The sequence below is a fragment of the Mirounga leonina genome, unplaced genomic scaffold (assembly GCF_011800145.1).
Source record: "Mirounga leonina isolate KUSES-001 unplaced genomic scaffold, KU_Mleo_1.0 Mir_91, whole genome shotgun sequence".
NCBI lineage: Eukaryota > Metazoa > Chordata > Mammalia > Carnivora > Phocidae > Mirounga > Mirounga leonina.
Window position 1 is genome coordinate 39,933,866 of NW_023270839.1, and position 26,834 is coordinate 39,960,699.

General features: G+C 42.3%; 1 protein-coding gene across 1 annotated transcript in view; it reads left to right on the forward strand.

Moving 5' to 3' along the window:
• Nucleotides 1-5,633: 5,633 nt before the first annotated feature.
• HACD3 (3-hydroxyacyl-CoA dehydratase 3) overlaps nt 5,634-26,834 on the forward strand; it is a 40,884-nt gene continuing 19,683 nt past the window's right edge. The window contains exons 1-3 of the mRNA XM_034994635.1: nt 5,634-5,886; nt 23,633-23,675; nt 26,013-26,086. Of these exons, the coding sequence (XP_034850526.1) occupies nt 5,800-5,886; nt 23,633-23,675; nt 26,013-26,086 (204 nt within the window). The 5' untranslated portion in view covers nt 5,634-5,799. The remainder of the gene's footprint in view (nt 5,887-23,632; nt 23,676-26,012; nt 26,087-26,834) is intronic.

Below are 26,834 nucleotides of genomic sequence, written 5' to 3' on the forward strand. Positions count from 1 at the left end.
TTGTTAGTCCTTCTTACATACTCTCCTGCACCTTTACCCACACCCACATCCAGGAAGCCTTGGGCGCTCTTGCTTATATTCAACCTTTATCTCCACTAGGTTTCGGTGCTTCTCAAGGGTCTTGCACTAATGCCTGGTCATGAGCACAGGGCTTCTCTTTCCCTAGTTCCCTAAACCTGCCATGGGTGTTGAGGGGGGAATGTACTATTCCCTTCAGCTTTGGAGAAGCCCTTAAGGGGAGGTGAGGGCAAGATTCAGGCTCCTTCTCAAGGGCACTCCCTTAGTTCCCCCTGCCCCTTTAAAAAAACCCTCGTACTGGGGCACCTGGGTGGCTCAGTCAGTTGTGTGGCTGGCTCTTGATTTTGGCTCAGGTCGTAATCTCAGGGTCCTGGGATGGAGCCCTGCGTTGGGCTCTGTGCTCAGCGGGGAGTCTGCTTGAGGATTCTCTCTCTCCCTCTTTCTTGGCTCCTTCCCCTACCTGCTCTCTCCCTCTCTCTCTCTCTCTCAAACAAATAAATAAATCTTTCAGGGTGCCTGGGTGGCTCAGTCGGTTGAGTATCCGACTTTGATTTTGGCTCAGGTCATGATCTCAGAATCCTGAGATCAGGCTCCACACATCCGGCTCCACTCTGAGCATGAAGCCTGCTTGAGATTCTGTCTCCCCCTTTCCCTCTGCCCCTCCCCTCACTCCTGAGCCCTCTCTCTCTCAAATAAGTAAGTAAATAAATAAAATCTTTATTTAAAAACAAAATAAATAATCTTTTTTTTTTTAAATATTTTATTTATTTTTCAACAGAGAGAGAGAGACAGTGAGAGAGGGAACACAAGCAGGGGGAGGGGGAGAGGGAGAAGCAGGCTTCCTGCGGAGCAGGCAGCCCAATGCGGGGCTCGATCCCATCACGACCGAGCCGAAGGCAGACGCCTAATGACTGAGCCACCCAGGCGCCCCTAAATAAATAAATCTTAAAAAAAAAATTCTCTTGGGGTTTACTGAACTCCAAAGTCAGGTTTATGATTTGTGTAAATGCCACTGAGCAGAGTCCCTTACTTCTCTTTTGACTTTTTTCTCCCTATTCTGCTTGGAGATTTTTTATTTAGTTTGCATATTATTCCAAATATTTTATTATATTATATTTTATTTGTTTCCTTTGTATTTAAATTCAAGTTAGTTAACATGTAGCATAGTATTGGTTTCAGGAATAGAATTTAGTGATTCATCACCTACATCTAACACCCAGTGCTCATCACAAGTGCCCTCCTTAATGTCCATCACTCATCAAGCCCATCCCCCGCCCACCTATTGCAAATAATTTCTGTTTTACATGTGCATCCAGGTTTAAAGAGAAGAATTTGATGTTTCTGTTCCCATCATTACAACTGCAGCAGAGCAAGGGTTACCACATCCCAGCTCCCTAAATTGGGAAGTCTCAAGGGTTATAAAGAAGCAAAACAAAAACACAAGATATTTCCCTGTATTGCAGCACTACGTAAAGTTGCAATTGGAATTTTTGAAAAAAATTTTTATTTTTATTTTATATAAGTAGTCTCTACGACCCAACACGGGGCTTGAACTCACAACCCTGAGATCAAGAGTCACATGCTCTTCTGACTGAGCCAGTCAGGCACCCTTGTAATTGGAAATTTTGTATTTTTTTATCATAAACATTTCAGTATTGCTAGTTTCTAATTCACCATTTTGCACTGCTGTATTGTTTTTCCATTGAGTGGTTATACTACCATTCATTTGGGCATTTTCCTTGTGTAATTCCCAATGTTTCACCATGGAACACCATGAACATCTTCACCACGGAACACCACAAACATCATAAACCTTTCTTGAAGTTATTTTTATTTTTTTTAAAGATATTTATTTATTTAATTAATTATTTATTTATTTAGAGATAGAGCACATGACGGGGGAGAGGGGCAGAGGGAGAGAGAAAGAATCTCAAGCAGACTCCCCTCTGAGCACGGAGTCCGAATGGGGACTTGATCTCATGACCCTGAGATTATGACCTGAGCTGAAACCAAGAGTCGGACTCTTAACAAATGCATATAGATAGATAGATGATTTTTCCTCCTACTATTCCACTATTTTTCACACAAAGGGTAGCATACCAACTGTCTGCACCTGGCGACCAGGTAGGCAATTCAGAGAGCCAAGAATTACCAGGTATATCAAACTGAATAGGATGCAAAGGCCACTGCTCATACCCAAGGGGTCATTTTGCACATTGTTCTGGAGTATGGGTTGACAAACTGAGGGGAAGTTTTTTTTCTGTCAATGACTGGCTGCAGTGCCCACCCTCTTAGAATAGCTAGGAGGTTACAGGGATATGAGCTGGGTCCACGCAATGCCCCAGTAGGTGCCTGGGCTGACGCAGTGAGTCTCCCTCTCCGCTCAGCTTTGTGCTGGCTAGATAGACAAACATGATTTTCATTAAGGATATTTCTCTGGGTGATTCTGGGTGAGGCACAAGACAGCCAAATTCTATAGCTCGTTTTCTAAAACTTCTTCCGGGAATAGAAGATTCTGTAAAAAGATGAACAAGGAGAAAGGGCCTGATCACTTGTCAGAGGCTGGGAAAAAAGCCTTAAGCACTGAGCATGTGCTTCATTCACAGCAAATATTCAGCAAATGCCTCCTGTGGCCTGAGAAGAGAGAGATGGCCTTGGCCCTGGGGTGGAAAGGTTGCATCTAGAAGGTAGGACACATAGACAGTGCTTCATTTGCATTTTATTTGACTAGTATTATCATAAAACCCTCAGCCTTACTTCCTTCATTCAGCTTGGCAGTGTTACTTGGCTCTGTCTTTTTATCCCCTCTGCCATCTTTTAGTTTTATAGTTTACCCAGACGCTACTCATTCCTCTCTCTATTTCAGTTTTTATCTTACTGGATTTCCCCTGGAGAGAGGGGTCCATAAAAGCTGGTGTCTTTGCAGGAACATTTAGAAATAGCTAATAAGATCATCAGAAAGGGCTGACTCTAACTCTCTCATTTGATGGATATGGAAACTCAGGCCAGTAGGTTAACCATGGTGGTTAGTTGAAGCAGGCTGGATAGGCCCCCTTCCTTTGGACCTTCTTATGGAAGATCTGAGGCAAAATGTCAAGATTCAATCTTCTAGCTTATCAATAGCTGTCACCTTGGATGGAGGTCAGCTGATAAGCCTCAGGTTTTAACTACTCTGAATTGAAATTATTTTACTGTTTATTACATACCCACCACTAGAATGGCTAAAATTAGAAAGACTGAAAATACCAAGGAAATAAAGCAACTAGAACTTCAAACATTGCCTGTGGGTTTGTAAACTGATCAGAACACTTTGTAAAACTGCTTATCTCCTGTGTCAACTATACTAAAAACAAAAACAAAATCTGCTTATCTACTAAAGAGATAGCCTATGTCCTAGCATTTCTACTTCTACATATTTATCCAAGAGAATTAAGCACATTTATATACCAAAAGATAGGTACAAAAATGTTCATTGCATTCCATTTTTTAGAATGGCTAAAAATGGAAAACAATGCAAATGTCCTTCATGAAGAGAATGGATAAATAATTTGTGCTATATTCATACAATGAAATACAACACTGGAGAGACAAACTAAAACCATTCCATTTATATGAAGTTCAAGAACAGACAAAATCTACTTTATGGTGATTCTTGGAGGAAGGGCTGGGAGGCAAAGGTATACTAAATGAGAGAACCCGGGGGATGCTGGAAATGTTCCTGATCTTGGTCTAGCTGGTAATTAATTACACAGATATAAATGTAAGTAAGTAAAAATTCAGCTTAAGCTAAACATTTCAAATTTGCTCATTTCCTGTATACCTCAATTTTTAAAAAGTGTCCCATGTTGGATCTGCATTGTATTAAAGACAATGCAATGAAAACACTTTTATCATTTCAAAAATATTTTATTTTTAAAATTCAAGGTTATCAAGTTTACTGCTTTCGTTATCCCATACCCAGCAGATTGCATCACCTCCAACCAGTTTGCCTGCTATCAATTCCTCCTCACTGACAGGTGGGTCTGCCAAGCACATACTTGATTTGGCTAATCGCCAGTTTAACAAACGTCCCTGGCTGCCATGTGTCTGTGGAATACAGGACAAATACCTCACTGAAGCAAACAAAGACTTTCCTAATTCACTCCTTATCTGCTTTTTTGGATCAAGGATTTCTTTCTTTCTTTTTTTTTTTTTTTAAGATTTTATTTATTTGACAGAGAGAGACACAGCGAGAAAGGGAACACAAGCAGGGGGAGTGGGAGAGGGATGAAGCAGGCTTCCCGCGGAGCAGGGATCCCGATATGGGGTTCCATCCCAGAACCTCGGGATCATGACCCCAGCTGAAGGCAGACGCTTAACGACTGAGCCACCCAGGCGCCCCTCAAGGGTGATTTCTATTCTCCATGTCCTTAACCCCTAGCACACAGAACTTTCCACATTTCTTCACCTTTGAACTTCTGACCCATATTTCCACTATCCTACCCCTGCTTCTTTCTCTATCAAATTTCTCCTCACATTTCACTGTCCAGCTCTCAACGACTCACTCTTAAATGTCCACTGATTGTTTCCAAAACCCTCAGTTCCCACCATCCTGACTTTTTAAGCTCCGTGCATTCACCATATTAAAACCCCCATATTTTATACTATCTACCCCCTGAATTTCCTGAGAGCCCGCATCATTTCTCTTCATCTCTGGATCCCTGTGCTCAGCACTTTGCTAAACAAATGGGTGCTATCAGAACTGAATTATAAGTTTCATTTTTGTCCCAGACTTCTGGTTTTCACAGTAATGTTGCTTCCTATTAAATTCTTCACTGTAGCAGACTCAGGGATGAAAGTGGATACAGACGAGATAGCTTAAATTAGACACTAATTAGTGTTGTATCTAGTTTGGGTTTCCTATTTTAAGAGAGACAAGTCTCCTGCTCTGTCCAATAGGATAACCGCTATTATGTCGCTATCTAAATTAAGTAGAAGTAAATAAAATAGCAAACTCAATTTCTCAGTCTCACTAGCCACATTCGAGTACTCAAAAGCCTCATGTGGCTAGTGGCTACCATACTGAACAACGCAGAATGTAACATTTCCATCACGGCATAAAGTTCTACGGGACTGCGCTGAAAATCTCTGGCCTTTACGCTTACGAGATCTCCCCTCTTAGAACACCCTTCCATCCCCTTCCCACAGTGCTCCCCCTATAACCATCACCAGCCTTATTGTGTTTGTAATTGCAGGGTTCCAGGACAGCAGGGACTGTGCCTTACTGCTGTAACTCCAGTGTTTAGCTTTGAAGCCCAGCGCAATTAGTAGGCGCTCAGTAAACGTTGATTTAATAGGTGATAGGGCAGGAGGGACCTTCCAGATACACCAGCCCCAAGCCCTTTCCCATGCTGATCAGTCCTTTAGGTGTCTCCGGCACTTTTCATTTTTTAAGCCTATCTTAGAGCATCGCCCTGGAGAAGAGAGAAAAGCGCCATGCACGCACCTGCTGATTCTCAATTGCCAGGCGGCAGCCTCAGGCTCTGGCGTCACGGGCCAGTCGCACCTTTGCTCGGCTCCGCCCCCTCCCGAACCCAACAGAGGCCAAGAGCTCACGCCGACACCGCCCACAATCCTCACTGCGCAAGCGCAGCCTGCGAGCGTAGGGTGTCTCGAGGTGGCCGGGTGCCCGCGCTGAAGAGCGCGGGGGTTTGTGGCCTGCGTTCGGCAGGCTCCAGTCGCCCACTATCCGAGGCAGCGAAGCGCAGCGATCCGTCTCCCCGCGCCCTGGGCAGTGTGGCCATGGAGAACCAGGTGCTGACGCCGCACGTCTACTGGGCTCAGCGACACCGCGAGCTGTATCTGCGCGTGGAGCTGAGTGACGTGCAGGTAAAAGCCGGTGCGGGCGGCGGGACGAACGCGGGGTCTCAGCTCCCGGGACCTTCCGATCTCCCCCATCCCCTTTGTCCCGGTGCGCGAGGCAGAGCTTGCAGTGCGCCAACGGGGTCGGCGACGCGGTGCACTTTGGGCGTCCGGGCCGGGGCAGGGGCTGGCCCTCGTCGAGGAACACTCGTGGACCCCGGGCCTGGGGCACAACCCCCTGAGGGCTGCGGGTACTTTCGGATGCTGCGTGAGTCCTGTGCGGCTCTCGGAGGCTGCCCCGGGGCCTTCTCTTTGTTCCTAGCCTGGTGGAGCCCGCGCCCGGCCCGGGAGGCCTAGCCGTCGGGGTTCGGGTTTGCCTAGGCCCTGCGAGGCATAGGATGAGCTCTTTGGGCCGGGGGTGCAGAATGACGGTGGCTTGCTGGGTCCTGGCTGGACGTCTTGGCGCTGGCCAGAGAGGTTCAGCCAGGCCGGTCTGACGTTCACAAGGCCCGTCGCGGCTGCCCCCAGAGGGGCCACACCCACCTTCCAACCGTTCAGTGATGGAAGTCATTCTTGTTAATTTTAATTTTAAAATCCGGAAGACCCGGAGAAAGTGATTTTCCGTCTGTTCTGAAGGCTGTGAGCTCGGGTTTGCGGAGTTGCATAGAGAACTTAAAAATTAAGTTACATAGAGCATTTATGTTTGATTTCCTTAGCTCCCTGTATGAACAAGCCCATGCCTCCTAAATGGTGGAGATACCAGGACCTGTGTACCCCCTGCCTCTGTCCAAACCATCCAGGATTCCAGGTTTTGAGAAACTGGAGTTTTCAGTCTGGAATGTTCTTTCTTCAGTCAATCCTTACTACTTCTCCGTGACATCTATGGCAATTTGTAACCTCCTTCACTCCACCTAACTTTTGCTGCCTTTTGACTCAGTCGGTCATATTTCTATCTGTCCACCTGTCTGGCATATTTCTTGCAAAGTGTAGGTAGGTGCTCTTTGGGTGTGGATTTGAATTTGTTGAATTGAATCTTTGTTTCTGGAATCTAAACCCATTTTCCCATTGACACATAAAGACAGTACTGGCCAGAAAGCCTTTAAATAGGATAGGACAGTGCATGGTGTGTCATTTAATGTGTTAAACCAGATTGAATTATACTTTTGCATCAGAAGATGAGTAAATGGTCTGTGCTGTCACCCTCTACTGTGCTCCAGGGTGTTGCAGTAAAGAAGGAAACAAACAAAATCTTTGTTGATGGGGATCAAAGTCTCCATCTGGAGAGGGTTCTCAGTAACTGTGGAACATGTGTTACGACAGTCTCTTTTTTAAAAAAGTAATTTAGCCAAGTGTTACGTAAACAGATTACACTCAGGCCCTTCCCTCTCTAGATGTTATCATGTAATAAGGATGTATTGTTCTGGGATACAAGCTGCAAACACTAAAGGTGTTTTTAGGGGAATAGGTTGGTGGTGGTGGTGGAAAGAAATGGAAATTAGTTGGACAATGAAAGAATGCATCATGTTTATGTTTGTCTTGAGAGATCTAAACCTCTTTGTTAAGAGATATGAACACATGTTAATCATATTTGGTATATTTAGAAATATGAAAGGTATACATTTGAAATGTATTATATTTAAAGAAATGCAAAGGTGGAGAAAAAAATGGAAGATTCTTTTGGAGAGAGAAATCCTTTTATTTTTGGGAAAAAATAAATATCCCCCCCCCAAAGCAATGTTTTAATACCACTCATAAAAGAAATCCTCTACCATGTGTGAGGTACTAGAGATTTACGGAGATGAGTCAGACAGCCTCAGCTTTCCAAGAGCATACTCTCTAGAAGCAGCATATTATCATATACAGACAAAAAGTTTTGTGTAGGAGTATGTTTATTGGTAGAATTGAAGTTGAATATTAACCAGGTCTCTGGTGTTAAAGGAATTTGTTACCTCTCTTATATTTAGTTAGAAATGACTTCCAGAAATGAGATGAAGTGTTCTTGTCAAACTGAGATTGGAAGAACGTTCCAGGAAGAGAAAGGCGTAGATTCTTAGGTTGTCTGACTTGTACCATGTCAATGCACTGCAGCCAAAGACTGCCAGGAAACACCTGTGGTTAAACGAGTTGGGTTTATTACTCATTTCAGCAAGGGAGAGCATAGCCCGTGGGGGACAATGATGTCTCATTAAGGGGGTTAGACCTGATTATAGGATTTGGATGCTGTCAGAAAACGGGTAATTCTGTGGCTGGTTATCAGAATAAATCTTACCTGTAGGGAGGAGAGACTAGCAAAAGAATAAAAGTAATTGGTAGAGAAGTCGCAGTCACTCATTTTGGCCAAGACAGAAAGGACGTCTGGTATTTTGGGAGTGGCATAGCAGCCACGTTTTTGTCTGTGCTTACACAAAATTATGAAATGACTTTTGTCGGGGTGCCTGGGTAGCTAAGTTGTTAAACGTCTGCCTTCGGCTCAGGTCATGATCTCAGGGTCCTGGGATTGAGCCCCACATCGGGCTCCCTGCTCGGCAGGAAGCCTACTTCTCCCTCTCCCTCTCCCCCTACTTGTGTTCCCTCTCTCGCTGTCTCTCTCTCTGTCAAATAAATAAATAAAATCTTAAAAAAAAAAAAAAAAGAAATGACTTTTGTCTCATTTTGTCAAGGTTCCAGAATAACCTTGTCCAAGGTTGGTATTCTGTGCCATTATGTCCAATTGGAGAATAACATGGCTGAGCTGTGAGTGACAGACCACCCTCTGAATGTCAGGAGCTGCTGTTTTTGTTTTTGTTTGTTTTGTTGTTGTTGTTTTTTAATTTCTCACTTAATTGCTCAGTGCGGGCCTGTCGAACCTGTGATTCAGGCTCTGGATGAAGCAATTCATTTTTCAATGAAAAGCATTTGGGGAGTGCCTACTCCTAGCTCATTAAGCTAGGTGCTGGGTTGTTGGACAGCTCTCTGTTACCCTCTGCTTTCTGGTGTTTCCCACAGTTACTGAGTTTTAGTGTTGAATTCCGATTTGGGGACATCAGCTCTGCTCCCCTCCCTTTCTGAGACACAGAGAACTGTCCAGTTTTCACATCTCTATTCTGTCCTTGGAGGTGCAGGGCTAGTGGCTGCTGAGAAATGACTGTTAATGTGAGGAGGGATGGTGCTCGGTAAAGACTTACAGCAGCAGTCTTGTCTGTGTTTGAGGTAAGCAGTAGCAAAGATGTCAGCTGGAGTCCAGGGGGCCAGGGCAAGGCTATTTTCAGAATAGAGTTTATTTTCAAGATAAGCATAATAGACAGCTTTGTGCCAACAACCATAGTTGTTAAAGCATTTGTTCATTTATCAAGGTTTTGGTTTGTTTTAGTTGTATGTGGACAAAGTGCATACCTTTGTTTGGGAGCTGTTTGACAGATACTGTTCTTGTCCTTACTTGATAGGCACTCTGGTAGAAAGAGGGGTAACCGAAGATAGGGGTGGAGATAGGGGTCTTGGGCTTCTACTTCCTACCTGGTGGCCATGGATAATTCACTTAATCCTTATGTCCCTCAGTTTCTTCATCCAGATAAATGTGAAGGCACTAATTCACAGGATTGTTTTGAGGTCTGAACTAGACATTGGATTTGAAAGTGCTTTGTAAATTCTAGTTTGCTATTCAAGTGAAAGGATTATTATTGTTATATTAAACCTTAGATGAAAGAGAGAAACACAAAGAGCAATAGGATAGGGTAGAGTCTATGAGCAGAGTTATCCATATATGAAAACGTATTGTACAGCAGAGGTGGCTTTGAATATTAATAGGGCAAAGGATGAACCATTCAGGAAATTGTTTGGGGACAGTTAGTAATCCAAATAGCGAAAGATAAAATAAGATCTTGCCTTATGTCATACATAAAAGTCAATTCCAGGGGGGTTAATGACCTGAATGCATAAAGCAAAACTACTAAAAGAAAATATAGGAGACTATCTTTATGGTATTGGAACAGGGAATAATGTGTTAAATAAGACACACAAAACATAAATCCTAAAGATTAACTGATTTAAGACAAGCTTGAAGAAGATATCTACAGCACATATCACAGACAAATGACTAGCATCTGAAATATATAAAGAACCACCTACAGACCAATATGAAAAAGACATATTACCCATTAGAAAAAGGGGCAGGAAATATAAGCAATTCAGAGTAAAAGGAAACAAGAATGGCCAGTAAACCTAAAAAGATGCTTGATCTCAGTTGTAATCAGGGACATGTAAATTAAAGGAATAGTATTTGTTAGAATATGATAATATATTTCTTATATTAGATTGGGAAAAATGGAAAGTCTAACATTACCAATTGTTGGTGAGATTGTTCAGCAGTGGGACATTTTTTTTTAAGATTATTTATTTATTTGTCAGTGAGAGAGAGAAAGGAGAGAGAGCACAAGCAGGGGGAGCGGCAGGCAGAGGGAGAAGCAGGCTCCTCGCTGAGCAGGACCCTGGGACCACAACCCGAGCCATAGGAGACGCTTAACCAACTGAGCCACCCAGGTGCCCCGCAGTGGGACATTTTTATACAATTTCCCCCTGCCCAACCCTTTTAAAGACCACCAGGAACAGCTTGTTTTTTTTTTTTTAAATTAAATTAAATTTTATTTATTTAAATTCAGTTAATTAACATATAGTATATTATTCATTTCAGAGGCAGAGTTCAGTAATTCATCAGTTGTATATAACACCCAGTGCTCATTACATTATACATCTTCCTTAATGCCCGTCACCTAGTTACCCCAATCCTTCACCTCCCTCCCCTCCAGCAACCCTCAGTTTGTTTCCTATGATTAAGAGTCTCTTACGGTTTGTCTCCCTCTCTGATTTCATTTTGTTTTATTTTTGCCCCCTCCCCCATGCTCCTCTATTTTGAGAAACATCTTGTTTTAACAAGTGGGTTTATTGCTTGTTTCAATGGGGGAGAACACATTTTGGGAATCGTGGGGCATCTCAGTAAGAGGGCACTAGAAATAAGTGATTATAGGTTTTAGGCTTTGGTTGGATGATTGGGAAAGGGACTAAGGAAGTAGGGATTCATCTTAGATGGGATGCTGTTAGAGAATGGGGACAATTCTATGATTGGATATGTTTTGGATGACATAGCGAGTGACTTGTTCTTAGACAAAATTATGAGTTGACCTTATTTTGTGTCATTTTATCATGATCTCAGAGTAACCTGAGGTGGTTTGGTATTTTTTGAGATTGTTTATGTTTAATAGGAGAGCACAATGGCCTTGCTGTAAGCTTTAGACCAGCTTGTAATAATTTTGAGATCTAGCTGTGAATGTCAGATCAGTTTCAGATATCAGGGCTGCTTCTTTTCTTTTCTTTTTTTTTTTTTTTAAAGATTTTATTTATTTGACAGAGAGAGAGAGAGCACAAGCAGGGGGAGCAGCAGGCAAAGGGAGAGGGAGAAGCAGATTCCCCACTGAGCAGGGAGCCGGACGTGGGGCTCAATCCCAGGCCCCTGGGATCATGACCTGAACTGAACGCAGACGCTTAACCGACTGAGCCACCCAGGTGCCCCCCATTTTCATATTTTAGAGTCTACTCTTCTGAATCACTTTTCACCTCAGGGATGTCATGGTCTTTGTTTTCCCACATAGTATCATCCTCCGTACCATTAAGAAGGACTAGTAAATGCACCATTTCTGGAAGAATGCCTTACTGTTATCTCTGGCATTTTTTTTTTTTTCAAGTCATCATGACCTATTTATAAGTTTCAATGCTGGCACTTTCTGGATCTGACCAGAAGATGTCAAGAAAATATTTCCAGACGAGAACCAGGGCTCATACTCCTTCCTCAAAGGCCCTTTAAGTGGCTTTTTGACTGAAAAACAGTTGCAACCGTCTAGTCACGCCATCTGGAATGATAGCCAGTTCACACACATTCAGGCAGTGATAGGCGTGTTATGGCTGCCCCTTGGCCAAAGCACTTACTTGCCAGGTGCTGCTATCGATTGTATTATATATCCTGATTTTAGAGATACTAAATTGGAAAAAAATGTGCATTTTAGAATTGAAGAAATGTAGCAAATTTTGGAATTGTCAGTTAATAAGTTATAGTATTTAAATTCCTGAGACAGGATGAGCTCACCCAGATAAAGAGAATAGATCAGAAATTACCAACTCAAATGCCCAAAATAGTGATGAGGAGCTAGGGTGTCTTTTTGCCTTGATTTGAATCTGGGTCTTGCCCCTTGCTGATTTTGTAATCTCGGGCCTGTTATATAACCTCTGTAAGCCTTAGTCGCCCATTTGTAAAATCCTCATAATAATAGTACCTATTTTATAGGGCTTTGTGTGTGTGCATGTGTGTGTGTATGAGCTAGTAATGTGGAACACTTTGAACGATACCTGGCATCTAGTGAGTGCCCAGTGAATGTTTGTGAAGTGAGCTGGGTGGGGAATGTGGTTAATTGGAGAGGATAGGGTTCATCCTAAAGGGAGAGCTATTGTCATGCAAGAAGGCAGATCTGAGGTTGGCATCTGATTTTTCTAATTTGTGAAAGAGAAGCTAGAAATCCAGATTTTTTTTAAATGTTAAAAAAAAATCCTTATAGTTTTACACTTGACTTATTCAACAAATACATGTAAAGGCTTACCGTGTGCCTGGGAGTCTTCCAGACTCTGAGACTTGGGCAGGAGGAGCAGACGGAGGTCCCTCCTCTTATGAAGTTCATGTGCTGAAACCGCTGGTGGTGAAAGAGTGACAGTAAAAGTGAACAAATTCATCGAACAGTTTCAGATTAATAACATTTTGGAGAAGGCAAAAGAAGACCAATCTGAGCAGGCATCACGAGAACTGCTACAGATTGGGTTGTCAGGGAAGGTCTCTCTGAGGAAGTGAGCAGAGACCTAACTGCGAAGAAGCTGTGCGGAAGTACGAGGACGAATGTGGCAGAGAGAGGGGACAGCTCCTGCAGAGTCCCTAGGTGGAAAGCACTTGCTGGTGAAGTCAAACTAAAAATTAATACACACATAAAACAAAAGCAATTCTCTGCAGGCCGTGTAAAATACTGTGGCTTTAATTTGGCCCTTTCACATGCCAATTTATGACAGAAAACTGATAGATATTAAAAACTGGTGGTGGGGCCACCTGGGTGGCTCATTTGGTGAAGTGGCTGCTTTTGGCTCAGGTCATGATCTCAGGGTTTGGGGATAGAGTCCCGTCGTTGTTGGGTTCTCTGCTGCTTCCTTCCCCTCCCTCCTTCCCCCCTCCCCATGTGTGCTCTTTCTCCCTCTCTCAAATAAATAAGATCTTTAAAAATAAATAAATAAATAAAAACTGGTGGAGATAGGAAGGGTTGAGTCCTGAGCGACTCAGCCATTGAGAAGTTGAGCAGAGGAGAAAGGACAGCAAAGGATAGAAAAGGAGTAGCCTACAGGGCAAAATGCAGACGGTGCCCTGTGGTGTCCTAGAACCCAGGAGACAGGAGCATTTCCATGGCATGTAGTCAGCTGTGTCCAGTGCTGCTTGGAGTATGATGAGACTGTATGTCTGTTGGATTTGCCAGTATGGAGGTTATTGGCCTTGATAATAACAGTTTCAGTGGAGTGGTGGGGATAGAGGCTAGACCAGAGTGGAGTTAAGAGTAAATTTATGGTGAGGAAGAAGTAATGATTATAGATAACTTTTAAAGAAGCTTCCTCTTGGTGGGGGGAGAGGATGAGCAGAGTAATCAGTGGTACAGTGTTCTTGGAGTTCCGAGAAGAGAGGAAGCCTTTCTTCCTAAAGCATGTGGGCCTTGAGCTTTTTTTTTTTTTTTAAAGATTTATTTACATATTTATTTTTGAGAGAGAGAGAGAGAGAGAGAGAGAGAGAGAGGAGCGGGGTGGGGGAGGGGCAAAGGGAGAGGGAGAAAGAGAATCCCAAGCACACTCCCTGCTGAGTGCAGAGCCCCACTCAGGGCTCCATCTCACGACCCTGAGATCACGACCTGAGCTGAAATTGCAAGTGGGTCGCTCAACCAACTGAGCCACCCAGGTGCCCCCTGAAGCGCATTTTTAAGTGTAAGTAGAATTTGGATCCAAACAAGGGGGATTGCAGGGGATATGTACTAGTATCTACACCCCGTTGAGTATATGCAGCTGTAAAAAGGAGTGAGACCTCTGTGAACTGATGAGGATTGATCTAGGTGAAAAAAGCAAGGGGTGTGAGAATGTATATTGCATGCTACCATTAACGTAGCATATAAGGGATATAAGAATATCTGGGTATATTTACTTAGTTTTTGGAAAATGTGTGTGCACACATACGGAGGAGGATAAACCAGAAACTCCTGAAATGCTTACCTGTGGGTGGTGAGTAGGAATGTGGTGGAGGGAGATAGGTTTGAGGTAGGACTTCTGGAGATACGTTTCTACAGTTTGACTTTTGACCGATGTGAATATTTTACATATTCAAAAATAAAACTTAATAAAAAAGAATACAGTGGCAAATCTTGAAATTCAATGCAAACAGAATCAAAAGGACCTAACTGTGTATATAAAATTGATAACATAACCATCCAGATGAATAAGTTAATACAAGTAACTTTGCACAGCACTCTGATTCTTTAGTAGAATGCATTCTAAGAACAAAAAGAAACGTTGTACTTCACTCAGTAGGTTTATTGTCAGTAAAAATACTGATATAATTCTGAAACTTTTTGAGGATCAAATAAATAAATGTGTTAATGCTATTAGGAACCAAGGTTTTCACTGTAAGAAAAGCGATAAAAATAATAAGTAACAAGATGAGAAACTCTATAATAGTAAATTTGAATGGGAAATTTAAATATGACAGCATGACTTTAAAAATTCCCAGCTAGACACTAAAAATGAGCATTGAGTATACCTCAATGTGCCAGATCATGTTTTCTTTTCTCTCTCTCTCTCTTTTTTTTTTAAAGTATGCTCCACGCGCAACATGGGGCTTAAACTCAGATTGGGAGTCAGATGCTCTACTGACTGAGCCAGCCAGGTGCCCCCAGATGTTTTCTAAATTACCATTCCTTGCTGAAGGAACTAAGGCTCCTTGAAGAAATGGCTGATTATTCCAAGTCTGTGCTAGAGAAAGTACATGGTCAAAGGTCACAAAGTCATGTCAGAATAGCATAGGAGCTGGTTTGAAGGGATTTCCACCAGCCAAATTTGTGATCATTTGAACAGCAAAAAGAATAAGAATAGTAGTGGATTTTGACAAAGGGAACTAAAAAAGAAGATCCATCAGTCCATAATGATATTCAAAAGGAAAGGAAGATGGAGGTGCTGGGGCGGTGGAGGGGGGGAGGCAAGAGGAAGGGGCAGGAGGTGGGTGTGGTTACAAAAGGGCAGCACCAGGGATCTGGAACTGTTCAGTATCTTGACTGTGATGGACAAACCTATGCTTGTAATAAAATCGTATAGTACTTACACACATACACACAAATGAATACAAGTCAAACTGGGAAATTATGAGTAAGATAAGTCGGTCCTATCGGGGCGCCTGGGTGGCTCAGGTGGTTAAGCAACTGCCTTCGGCTCAGGTCATGATCCCGGAGTCCCGGGATCGAGTCCCGCATCGGGCTCCCTGCTCGGCAGGGAGTCTGCTTCTCCCTCTGACCCTCCCCCCTCTCATGCTCTCTCTATCTCATTCTCTCTCTCAAATAAATAAATTAAAAAAAAAAATCTTAAAAAAAAAAAAGATAAGTCGGTCCTATCAATGTCAATATCCTGACTGTGATATTATACTATAGTTATGTTAAAGTACTATCTTTGGGAGAAACTGGGCAAAGAGTACAAGGGATCTCTTGGTGTTATTTCTTATAACTGCATGTGGATTTATAATTATTTCAATAAAAATTTCAATTTAAAATATAAAGAGGGAACAGAGAGAGAAATGGAAAACTCATCCTTACAGAAGAATGCCAGCTAAAAAATGAAGAAGGAATGATTGAATTAGAAAATCATCTCTGTGCAACCTCCAGATCAGGTAAGGATTATCAGTGGATGACAGTTCCATTGGAAGAAAAAGTATAGTTAGAGAATAGGAGATTACACTGTTAGATTACTTACTAATTACAAAAGAAAAAGAGTACCTTTAAAGTAGAGGGTTCTGGCAATCCCCATCTCTTTTTTTTTTTTTTTTAAAGATTTTATTTATTTATTTGACAGAGACACAGCGAGAGAGGGAATACAAGCAGGGGGAATGGGAGAGGGAGAAGCAGGCTTCCTGCGGAGCAGGGACCCCGATGCAGGGCTCGATCCCAGGACTCTGGGATCATGACCTGAGCCGAAGGCAGACGCTTAACGACTGAGCCACCCAGGCGCCCCAAGGCAATCCCCCATCTCCTAATTAAATGATCAAGGTGTGGCCTCCTCTTAGGATGCCTTAAGAAGTACTCATATCAAGAAAAAAAAAAGTACCCACGTCACCTATGAAATATTCTTTTTTTAAAATTTTTATTTGAAAAATATTATTTATTTATTTGACAGAGAGAGACCCAGCGAGAGAAGGAATACAAGCAGGGGGAGTGAGGGAGGGAGAAGCCGGCTTCTCGTGGAGCAGGGAGCCCGATGCGGGGCTCAATCCCAGGACCCTGGGATCACGACCCCAGCCGAAGCAGACGCTTAACAACTGAGCCACCCAGGCGCCCCAATAAATAAAATCTTTAAAAAAAATTTTTTTAAGTGAATTAAAAATTTTCAAAATAAAATATTGGGTTGAGACACCTTTTTGGGGGAGATGCCCAATACCCACCTATGTGTTTGATGATTCACTGGAAGAATTCATGGGATTCAGCATATAGTTGTACTCCTTCCTGGCTAAGGTTTATTACAGTGAAAGGATATATGACAGGATCAGCAAAGGATTAAAAACACAGGTGGAGGGGCGCCTGGGTGGTTCAGTCGTTAAGCGCCTGCCTTCGGCTCAGGTCATGATCCCAGGGTCCTGGGATCAAGCCCCGCATCGGGCTCCCTGCTCGGCGGGAGGCCTGTTTCTCCCTATCCCACTCCCCCTGCTTGTGTTCCCTCTCTCGCTGTCTCTCTCTCTGTCAAATAAATAAATAAAATCTTTAAAAAAAACAAAACAAAAAACCACAGGTGGAGTGTGGAGAAATTCCATGTACAGGGCTCCTCATCCTCTGTCCTTCCTGTGAGGGTATACACTTGAGTTGCTCTTTTTTTTCTAGCAATGAAAACTGCAGTAAATCACGTATATTTCTGCCCAGGGAAGCCCATTAGAAAGTCAGCACCTCTGTACCCAAATTCTAGACTCCCAGAAGGAAAGTTGGTGTTTACCACTAGTCACATTGTTTGTAGGCACAGTCTAGGCCCAGTGAACAAACTGTTAGGGGACGGAGGAAAGGCAGGTTTCTCGATGCCAGCCAAGGGCTGATCTTGGAAACAGTCCCTTATAAAGATAGCAGCCTCATGCTTGCCGTATAACTTTTTTTGTGTGCATATATTAATCACACACATGCGCAAAACGAAATACTAATGATTTAAATGAGATCTAAATGTCTAAAGGCTGTGGTAGCAGATAGTTCACTGAACTCTGTAGTTCTGTCAGAAATTATGAAAATGGAATGAATTGATTTAATTGCAATTCACTCTGTAGTTAATGAGACAGTAGGGATTCAGAGATGAATAAGACATAGTCCCTGCCATCAAGGAACTCAAGTCTAGAGGGGCAGATAAACCAATAAACAATAATTGCAGAACAGTGTGGTAAGTATTATAATGAAGGTGAAGAAGTAAGGAAACAATTTAATTTTATTTTAAAGATTTATTTATTTATTTATTTGAGAGAGAGAGCACAAGCAGGGTGAGCGGCAGGCAGAGGGAGAAGCAAACTCCCCGCTGAGCAAGGATCCCGATGAGGGGCTTGATCCCAGGACCCCAGGATCATGACCTGAGTGGAAGGCAGACGCTTGACTGACTGACCCACTCAGGCACCCAGGAAACTATTAATTTTAATGTTGGAAGTGAGTAGGAGGGAAGAGGAATTGATATTTGGCCTGGACTTTGAAAGATAAATAGTATTCAACAGATAGGGAAACTTAGAAGGGCATCATCGTAGGCAGAGGGAGAAAAGCAACCAGATTCTGAGTGCTTACTAGTTACCAGATTCTTTACATGTTATTATAATTCAGTTCTCACAACAATCTTGTGAAATAAGCAGTGTTACTGTTGTTTTAAAAGTAATGACAGTTGCTGTGGATTTGAAAGTGAATGATAGAAATAAAAAGTGGTATAACTAGGATTTGAACCCAGGTCCATCTAACTTCAAAGTCACCTTTTCCCTTCTTCCCTATCCACTCCTCTTTTTGTAAGCAAAGGCACAATTCCTCTACTAGTTAAAGATGGGCTAGGTTGTGCAGATCCTAAAAACAACTAAAGATGTTCAATAAAAATCTTAAAATCATCAAAGAGTGAACAAGTTAGAAATTATAGTGGGAACTCTGGTAAAGCTGAGTGCTGAAACTGCTTTTGCCTTGAAAACATTAGCTCAGCTGAATGAACTTGAACTTTGGCTTTTACAGCCCAACAGAGTGCAGGGGACAGGATAAGACCAAAGCCCACCAAAGATACAATATATAATAGGAAACCCTTCTCCCCATAAACTACTTCAGAGGATTATATTCTTAGGGTAAGGATGAACTAAAAGTAAATGCATCCCAGCTTCCCATCCCCAGAGGCCTTAGCACAGAGCAAAGTAGTGGAAAAAAGGTCCTTGAGCAGTTACAATCATGAGTTGGCTCTTAAAAGATTATATAGCTCAAATGTACACAATTTTGAAGATCTAAAAATCCTCAGGGTCATGAATTTAGTTTAAAGTGGTCTCAACTGGTAGGGCCAGCTCCTAGGTGCCTGGCAGAAGCAAACACAGATCCCTGTGATCTAGCTAAGCTGATTCAGATAAGAGTTTTAGACAAAAATGTATTTTTAGAGATAGAAAGGTCAGTTCACAATGATAGAGGTTTGAATTCATCAGGAAGGTAAAACAATATTAAAGTTATATGTAACCAACACGGCCTCAGTACTATGTAAAGTAACAGAAGTAGGAGAAACAGACAAGTTGACAATAGTGTGATTTCTCAGTAACTGATAGAATAACAAGATAAAATCCAGTAAAGATAATAGTAGATTACGTGAACAAATAGTAACAGGAAATCCAGTAGACATGTATAGAACTCTGCATCTAAATTACAGAATACACATTCAGGTTCACTTGGAACATTTACACAATTTATACTGCTTCCAAATGCAAGTCTCCACAAGTCTGAAAGGATTAAAATCATACAGAGAATGCCCCCTGGTCACAGTACAGTTCAGATGGAAGTTAATAATAAGATAACGAGAAAATCTCATGTGTTTGGAAATTAAATACTTCTCAGTAACCCAATGTGTCAAGAAAGAAACTGTAATATTAGGAAATATGTTAGAATGAATAATAATGAAAATGCTATATTCAAAGCTTGAGAGATGCAACCAAAGTAGGGGTTGGCAGGAAATATATATTCTTTTTAAAAAAAATTATAGCTGACATATTCGTGTCAAGTGTCAATACACAGCATAGTGATTTGACGTCTGTATACATTATGAAATGATCACTGCAGAGTCTAGTTACCATCAGTCACCATATGAAGTTACTATAATATTATTGACTAGATTCCCTTTACTGTACTTTATGTTCCCGTGACTTATTTATTTTATAACTGGAAGTGTGTACCTCTTAATCCCCTTCACCTATTTCACTCACCCCCTTGCCCTTCTCCTCTCTGGCAACCACCAGTTTGTTCTCTGTACTTTTGAGTCTGTTTTTGTTCTGTTTTTTAGATTCCACATAGAAGTGAAGTCATACAGTATTTGTCTTTTTCTGTCTGACTCATTTCACTTAGCACAGTAGCCTCTAGGTCCAGTCCTGTTGTCACGAATGGCAGGATTTCATTCTTTTTGATGGCTGATATTCCATTGTGTATACATCTTCTTTATCCATTCATCTGTGGGTGGACAGTTATGTTGCTTACGTATCTTGGCTGTTACAAATAATGCTGCTGTGAACATAGGGATGCATGTATCTTTTCGAATTGGTGTTTTCATTTTCTTTGGGATAAATCCCCAGAAGTAGAATCGCTAGATTGTATGGTAATTCTATTTTTAATCTTTTGAGGAACCTCCATTCTGTTTTCCATAGTGGCTGTACTAATTTATATTCCCACCAGCAGTGCACGAGGGCTCCCTTTCCTCCGTATCCTCACCAAGCTTGTTTTTTTTCGACAATAGCCATTCTGACAGGTGTGAGGTGAGACTGTGGTTTTGATTTGCATTTCCCTGCTGATGAATGATGTTGAGCAACTTTTCACGTGTTTGTTGGCCACTGGATGTCTTCTTTGGAAAAATGTCTATTCAGATCCTGGGCCCATTTTTTAATTGGATTTTTTTTTTTTTGATGTTGAGTTATAGATGAGTTCTTGATATATTTTGGATATTAATCCCTTATGGTATCTATCCCTTACAAATGTCTTCTCCCATTCAGTGAGTTGCCTTTTTGCTTTGTTAATGATTCCCTTCACTGTGCAAAAAGCTTTTTAGTTTGAGGTGGTCCTGTTTGTTAGCTTTTACTTTTGTTGTCCTTGCCTGAAGAGTAGGATCCAAAAAAATATTTCCTTTTCTTTTTTTTAAAAATATTTATTTATTTATTTTAGAGAGAGAGAGTGCATGCAAGCAATGGGAAGTGGCAGAGAGAGAGGGAGAGTCTGAAGCAGATTGCGCTGAGCACAGAGCCCAATGCAGGGCTCGATCTCATGACCCTGAGATCATGACCTGAGCTGAAACCAAGAGTTGGACACTCAACTGACTGTGTCCCCCAGGCACCCCCCGAAAAGATATTTCAAAGACCAATGTCTGGGAATTTACTATGTTTTCTTTTAGGAGTTTTACTGTTTCAGGTCTTACATTTAAGTCTTTAATCCATTTTGAGTTTCTTTTTGTATATGGTGTAAGAAAGTGGTCCAGTTTCATTCTTTTGCATGTAGCTGTCCAGTTTTCCCAACACTATTAATTGAAGAGACTGTCCTTTCCTCACTGCATATTCTTGCCTCCTTTGCCATAGGTTAATTGACCATGAAAGCATGGCTTTATTTCTGGGCTCTCTGTTCTGTTTCATTGATGTATGTGTCTTTGTGCAAGTACTATACGGTTTTGGTTACTATAGCTTTGTAGTATACTATATGGATACTATAGCTTTGTAGTTACTATAGCTTTGAAATCAGGGAGCATGATGTCTCCAGCTTTGTTCTTTCTCAAAATCGGTTTAGCTATTGGGGTCTTTTTGTGGCTCTGTATAAAGTTTAGGGTTATTTATTCTAGTTCTGTGAAAAATGCCATTGGTATTTTGATAGGGATTGCACTGAAGTCTGTAGATTGCTTTGGGCAGTATGGACGTTATAACAATATTCTTCCAATCCATGAGCATGGAATATATCTTTCCATTTATTTGCATCCTCTTCAATTTCTTTCATCAGTGTCTTACAGTTTTCAGAGTACAGGTCTTTCACCTCCTTGGTTAAATTTATTCCTAGGTTATTTTATTCTTTCTGATGCAGTTGTAAATGAGGTTGTTTTCTTAATTTCTCTTTCTGATAATTCATTATTAGTGTATAGAAGTGAAGCAGATTTCTGTATATTGATTTTGTATCCTGCAACTTTATGGAATTCATTTATTAATTCTAGTAGTTTTTTGGTGGAGTCTTTATAGCTTTCTGTATATAGTTTCATGTCATCTGCAAATAGTGACAATTTTACTTCTTTTTTTTTTTTTTACCAGTTTGGGTGCCTTTTGTTTCTTTTTTGTCCCTGCTGAACAGGGAGCCCGATGTGATATGGGGCTTGATCCTAGGACCTCAGGACCATGATGTTTAACTGACTGAGTCACCCTGGCGCCCCTCAGTTCACTAATATTTTGTTGAAGATTTTTGCTTCTGTGTTCATCAGAGATTTTGGTCTGTTTTTGTTTGTAGTGTCTGGTTTTGGTATCAGGGTAATGCTGGCCTCATAGAATAGGTTTGAAAGTATTCCTTCCTCTTCAATTTTTTGGAATAGTTTGAGAAGTTGGGTATTAACTCTTCTTTAAATGTTCAGTAGAATTTACCGGTGAAGCCATCTGGTCCTAGACTTTTGTCTGTCAGAAGTTTTTCAACTACTGATTCAATTTCATTCCTTTTTCCTTCCAAGTGATTTAGAGTATGGGAAACACACTGAGTTGGGCAAGAAGTGACCTGGGTGGGAACCTTACCTCCAAGACATTCTAGAACTTTAGCTTTAATGAAAATATCTATATCAAAACCCTGTTTCCCTTACCGAGGAACCATGCCCCTGAAAGTGTAGCCTCTCTTGCTAAGGTTCCCTAACTCCCTGTTCCTGCCACAGAGATCATCTAGAAGTTTAGCTCCTTTGGGTGAGCATCTCAGCCTAAAGTCTGTACTCCTGCTAGGGAGGTTCTCACCATAAAGCTTGGCTCAGATGCTCCCTCCCCGTACCCCCCCCCCCGTACCCCCCAGCCTTCATTCTTTCCCTTTTCCTAACACTCTTGGCTGTGAATAGAGCACTAGGCTCCCTCTCCCCACCCCCTCTCCAATCTTCTCTCTGTATCATTTGTTGGTTTCCTTCCATGCATGATGGAGCACAGAGAGCTGAGCCTGCAGGAGAAAAACAAATGACTTAGTTCCAGCACTAGAAACATGCTGCTCCTTGCTTATTAACTTTGGGCTGGGGTAGGAGGTGAGTCATTTCTCATCCATTGAAAAAAGAGCTGAGTAGTATCACTTTAAGTTACGCTATTAAGGGCGCCTGGGTGGCTCAGTTGGTTAAGCGTCTGCCTTCAGCTCAGGTCATGATCCCAGGGTCCTGGGATCAAGTCCCGCATTGGGCTCCCTGCTCTGCGGGGAGCCTGCTTCTCCCTCTCCCACTCCCCCTGCTTGTGTTCCCTCTCTCGCTGTGTCTCTCTCTGTCAAATAAATAAAATCTTTAAAAAAAAAAAATAAGTTACGCTATTAAAGTCACGTAGCAACTTCTGGGAATAAGTGAACAATCTGGAGAGTTTTGAGCTCTTTAGTGTTGGTTTGGGTGGGGGTTAAGAGCTCAGAACCTGAGGCGAGGGCACTGTCGGTTTCATTTTGAGTGAAATCCCTTGTAATCATCAGCCCTTCTCTCTACCTACTGGAATGAATTTATTCTTCATGTTGCCTTGTAGGTCTCACTTCTGGCGAACCTTTCCTCAGCCATCCTATTCTTGTTGTGCTTGCTCTCTTAACACTTAAAACACTTAACTGCTTTTTACTACTCTTTTGGTCTTGAACATATGTTACTTGATACTGTTTGAGATCTTCTGACAGGAAGTGACTCATCGTCTGTTCCACTAGGATTCTCTGCCTCCGCAGCTCAGGGATTGAGTCTTAAGAGATCTGGCTTCTCCCTGGAAACACCTCCCATAGCACCTTTGTACCATTTGCCATCATTAGAAGGGACTGATTCAGTATCTGATTGTTCTGCACAGTTGGAGCAGCTTAGGGTTATTCTTGCAGATGCCTACAATCCCAGATGGGTACAGGTAGACATAGAGAAATCCTGCCCAGAGCTGTGCATAAACAACTAAATATATTTTCTGGGGGAGGCCCAGGTAGGAGGCCGAGTCCCTAAGGGGGAAGGATGGAGGGAAGAAAGCCCCGGTTTTAATTTCATTTTTCTCCTATTAAAATGCCCTTCTCGCATCCTTGGTCTCTTTTCACAGAATCCTGGCATCAGCATCACTGAAAATGTGCTGCATTTCAAAGGTCAGTATCCGGGCAAATGCTCCCAGCTCTCTACACAGCTAAAGAGGCATGGTGGTGGTTTCTTTTTCCTTTTTATCGATTTGTTTTATTCACTTTCTATTGATGTTCACCTCTCTGCTGCTCTTGGGGTAAACTAGATTGTTTTGAAATATATGATTAGAAAAGTCAAAGAACTTATTAGGACTTAGAAGTCCTGCTTTCCTCTTAGAGAGGCAGTAGATAGAGTGAGAAAGAATCCCGGGCTGGAAATCAGGACATCTGTCTTCTAGCTCTAATTCTGCTATCCTTGGACAACTTACTGACTTCTCTGGGCTAATAAAATGAAGGTATTTGGTTATAATCTGTATTTCTCAAATTTTAGGACCTATGGACACCTGAGAAAATGTCCTAAGGATCCTCCTGGGCCATGGACCCCAGTTTGAGAAAACATGTGAAGAATTAAATATGTTCACTTTATTATTATTATTATTTTTAAGATTTTATTTATTCATTTGACAGAGAGATAGAGCCAGAGAGTACAAGCAGAGGGAATGGCAGAGGGAGAGGGAGAAGCAGGCTCTGCACTAAGCAGGGAGCCTGATGTGGGGCTCGATCCCAGAACCCTGGGATCATGACCTGAGCTGAAGGCAGACGCTTAACCATCTGAGCCACCCAGGCGCCCAAAATATGGTCATTTTATTTATTTATTTATTTATTTATTAAAGATTTTATTTATTTATTTGACAGAGACACAGCAAGAGAGGGAACACAAGCAGGGGGAGCAGGAGATGGAGAAGCAGGCTTCCCGCTGAGCAGGGAGCCCGATGCGGGGCTCGATCCCAGGACCTTGGGACCATGAGCTGAGCTGAAGGCAGATGCTTAACGACTGAGCCACCCAGGCGCCCCAAAATATGGTCACTTTAAATGATATTTGGCTCCATTGCCCCTGGGAACACAGCCTGTATTCTTGGCATGTCAGTATTTAATTATAAGGTAGCCATCTAGATGATCCAGAATACATGTCTTTTTTTTTTTTTAAGATTAAAATCGAAACAAAAAATAGAAATTTTCTTAATGAGACTTTACAGTTCTCTGATGCTATACTCACAGACCAGTTTAAGAAACACGGCATTCTAGATGATACCTAAAGCCTTTGCAGCCCTGACAGTCTTTGATTCTGTGAATCTGCCTCCGTCTTCTTCTCGGTTTGTCAGCAGCTATGCTGCTGTGCCTGAGAGGGTAGGTCCGGCTCCCTTGTCACCCAAGGGGTGGGATTCTCCCTCCTCTCTCTTTGTGCTAGTTCCTTGGAGTGTCGTTAGTAAGTGGCTGGGCAATATGGGATATTGACGAGTTTCTGCTTTACTGGAGATTCCATCTACCTCCATACGCTTGCATGAACATGCAGCCTGGCTTTTGTATCTGCATTTCAAGACGAGAGCCGTTGTGGTAGCAGCTCAGATTTTTTGGGTGTTAATACATTTGAAAGGAAGTTAAGTGATGGAAGTATGCTTTGCCACTCGGAGATTATGGACTGCTCGACCTTAAGGAACTTATGGTCTTAGAGAACAATAGCCACCTGTAGCAAATATTAGGCAAATTATACCACATGTGGCCAGATGAGGAAAGAGAATCCCAGGAGGGAACCAAATGACGGGCAAGTCAGAGAGTTAGAGGGGAAGGGATGTGCAGCAGACCTTGGCACCTAGGCATGGCACCTGTTTGTTTTGGGCAAGGGAGCCATGTCAAGGCACAGGAATGGTGGAATGGTCAACCCAGGGACTTTCCTCCCAGGTCATTTTTCCTCTCTTAGGAACGAGCGGAGGAGATTATATTGCTCTTTTTCGTTCCATTCGGGATGTGTTAAAGGAGAAGTCAGCTTCTTCATTTTATGTCCCTGGTTGGGAGGTTCTAGATTCGGAGCTTTCTTTGAGACAGTCCAGCATTTCCATATACCCTGCAGCTTTCCTTAGCTGCAGTCAAGATAATGTACCTACCTGATATTTCTCTGCCCTGGATTCAGTGCCAAAGTAAATGTTGAAAGTTACATTTATAGCTCTGTGATACCTTTGGCTTTGCTTTTGGTATTCTTTTTCCTGCCTATTATTTGTACTTGGTTATTATCGAGCTCACATTGGAAGATGAAGTAAATATTCTGGAACTGATCATCAGAAGGACATATGGAGATAAGCTTTTGTCCGGGATTCAGCTTATCTAGCTTGTCTGAGTAGCTCTGCTCACAAGCCCCCACTGATTTGGGCAGGACCCATTACTGTTTGTATACTTCCAAAAGAACTGCACCAAGCTTTTGGATGGCCTTGCTCTGCCAGTTCACTTTAATCCACATTTCTTTCTTTGTAGCTCAGGGACATGGTGCCAAAGGAGACAACGTCTATGAATTTCACTTGGAGTTCTTAGACCTTGTGAAACCAGAGGTATGTCCTTTCTTTTCTCACTTCCCTTTCCATTTCAGGAAATAAATATGAGGAGTTTAGTGAAATAGGGGGGTAGGGGTTGTGAGGAAAAAAAAAGATAAAAACCAGAGAATATAGTTCTTTTGTTGGGAACTGAGTTCCGATTTTAGCTGCAGAGGAGTGGGAAAGACAGAGAGCCTGAGGGGAATCTGGGCTCTGCCATTTACTAGCGGTACAAACAAGTCTCTTCACTTCCGTGAGTGAGTTTCCTCATGTGTGAAATGAAGGGTTGGACTAAGAAATCCTTAGGGGCCTTTCTAGCTCTGACACTGTCTGGTGTTAGGGAAGACAGAGCAGGATGGCACTGGCAGGGAGCAGAGTTACATAAGGTAGGTGAAGGCCACGCCAAGCGCTTGCTTTCATGTGACTTGGCTACAGGGGCAGTAGAAATCAGAAAAGGTGGAGACTGCCAACCTTTAGAAAGAATGGGGAAATATCCTTGAAGTTTCCTTTCTCTCAGAACTTGAGGGAAGCTTTTCTGACAGGAAGAGAGAATCTAACAGAAGGTGTGTTTTGGGTTCTGGAATTACACTCTTATCTCCCGGGGCTTGAGCATATTGATCTCTCTGTGCAGGAGGGCTCAGTTGTTTTGGTTGGTTTAATAGTCAGCAGTGGTTTAAGGGGTAGAGAACCTGTCATGGGTCTTGCTTGAGAGGCAAAGGAAGAGGCCATGTAGAGGAAGAATGAACTGGAACAGCCTCTTGAGAAT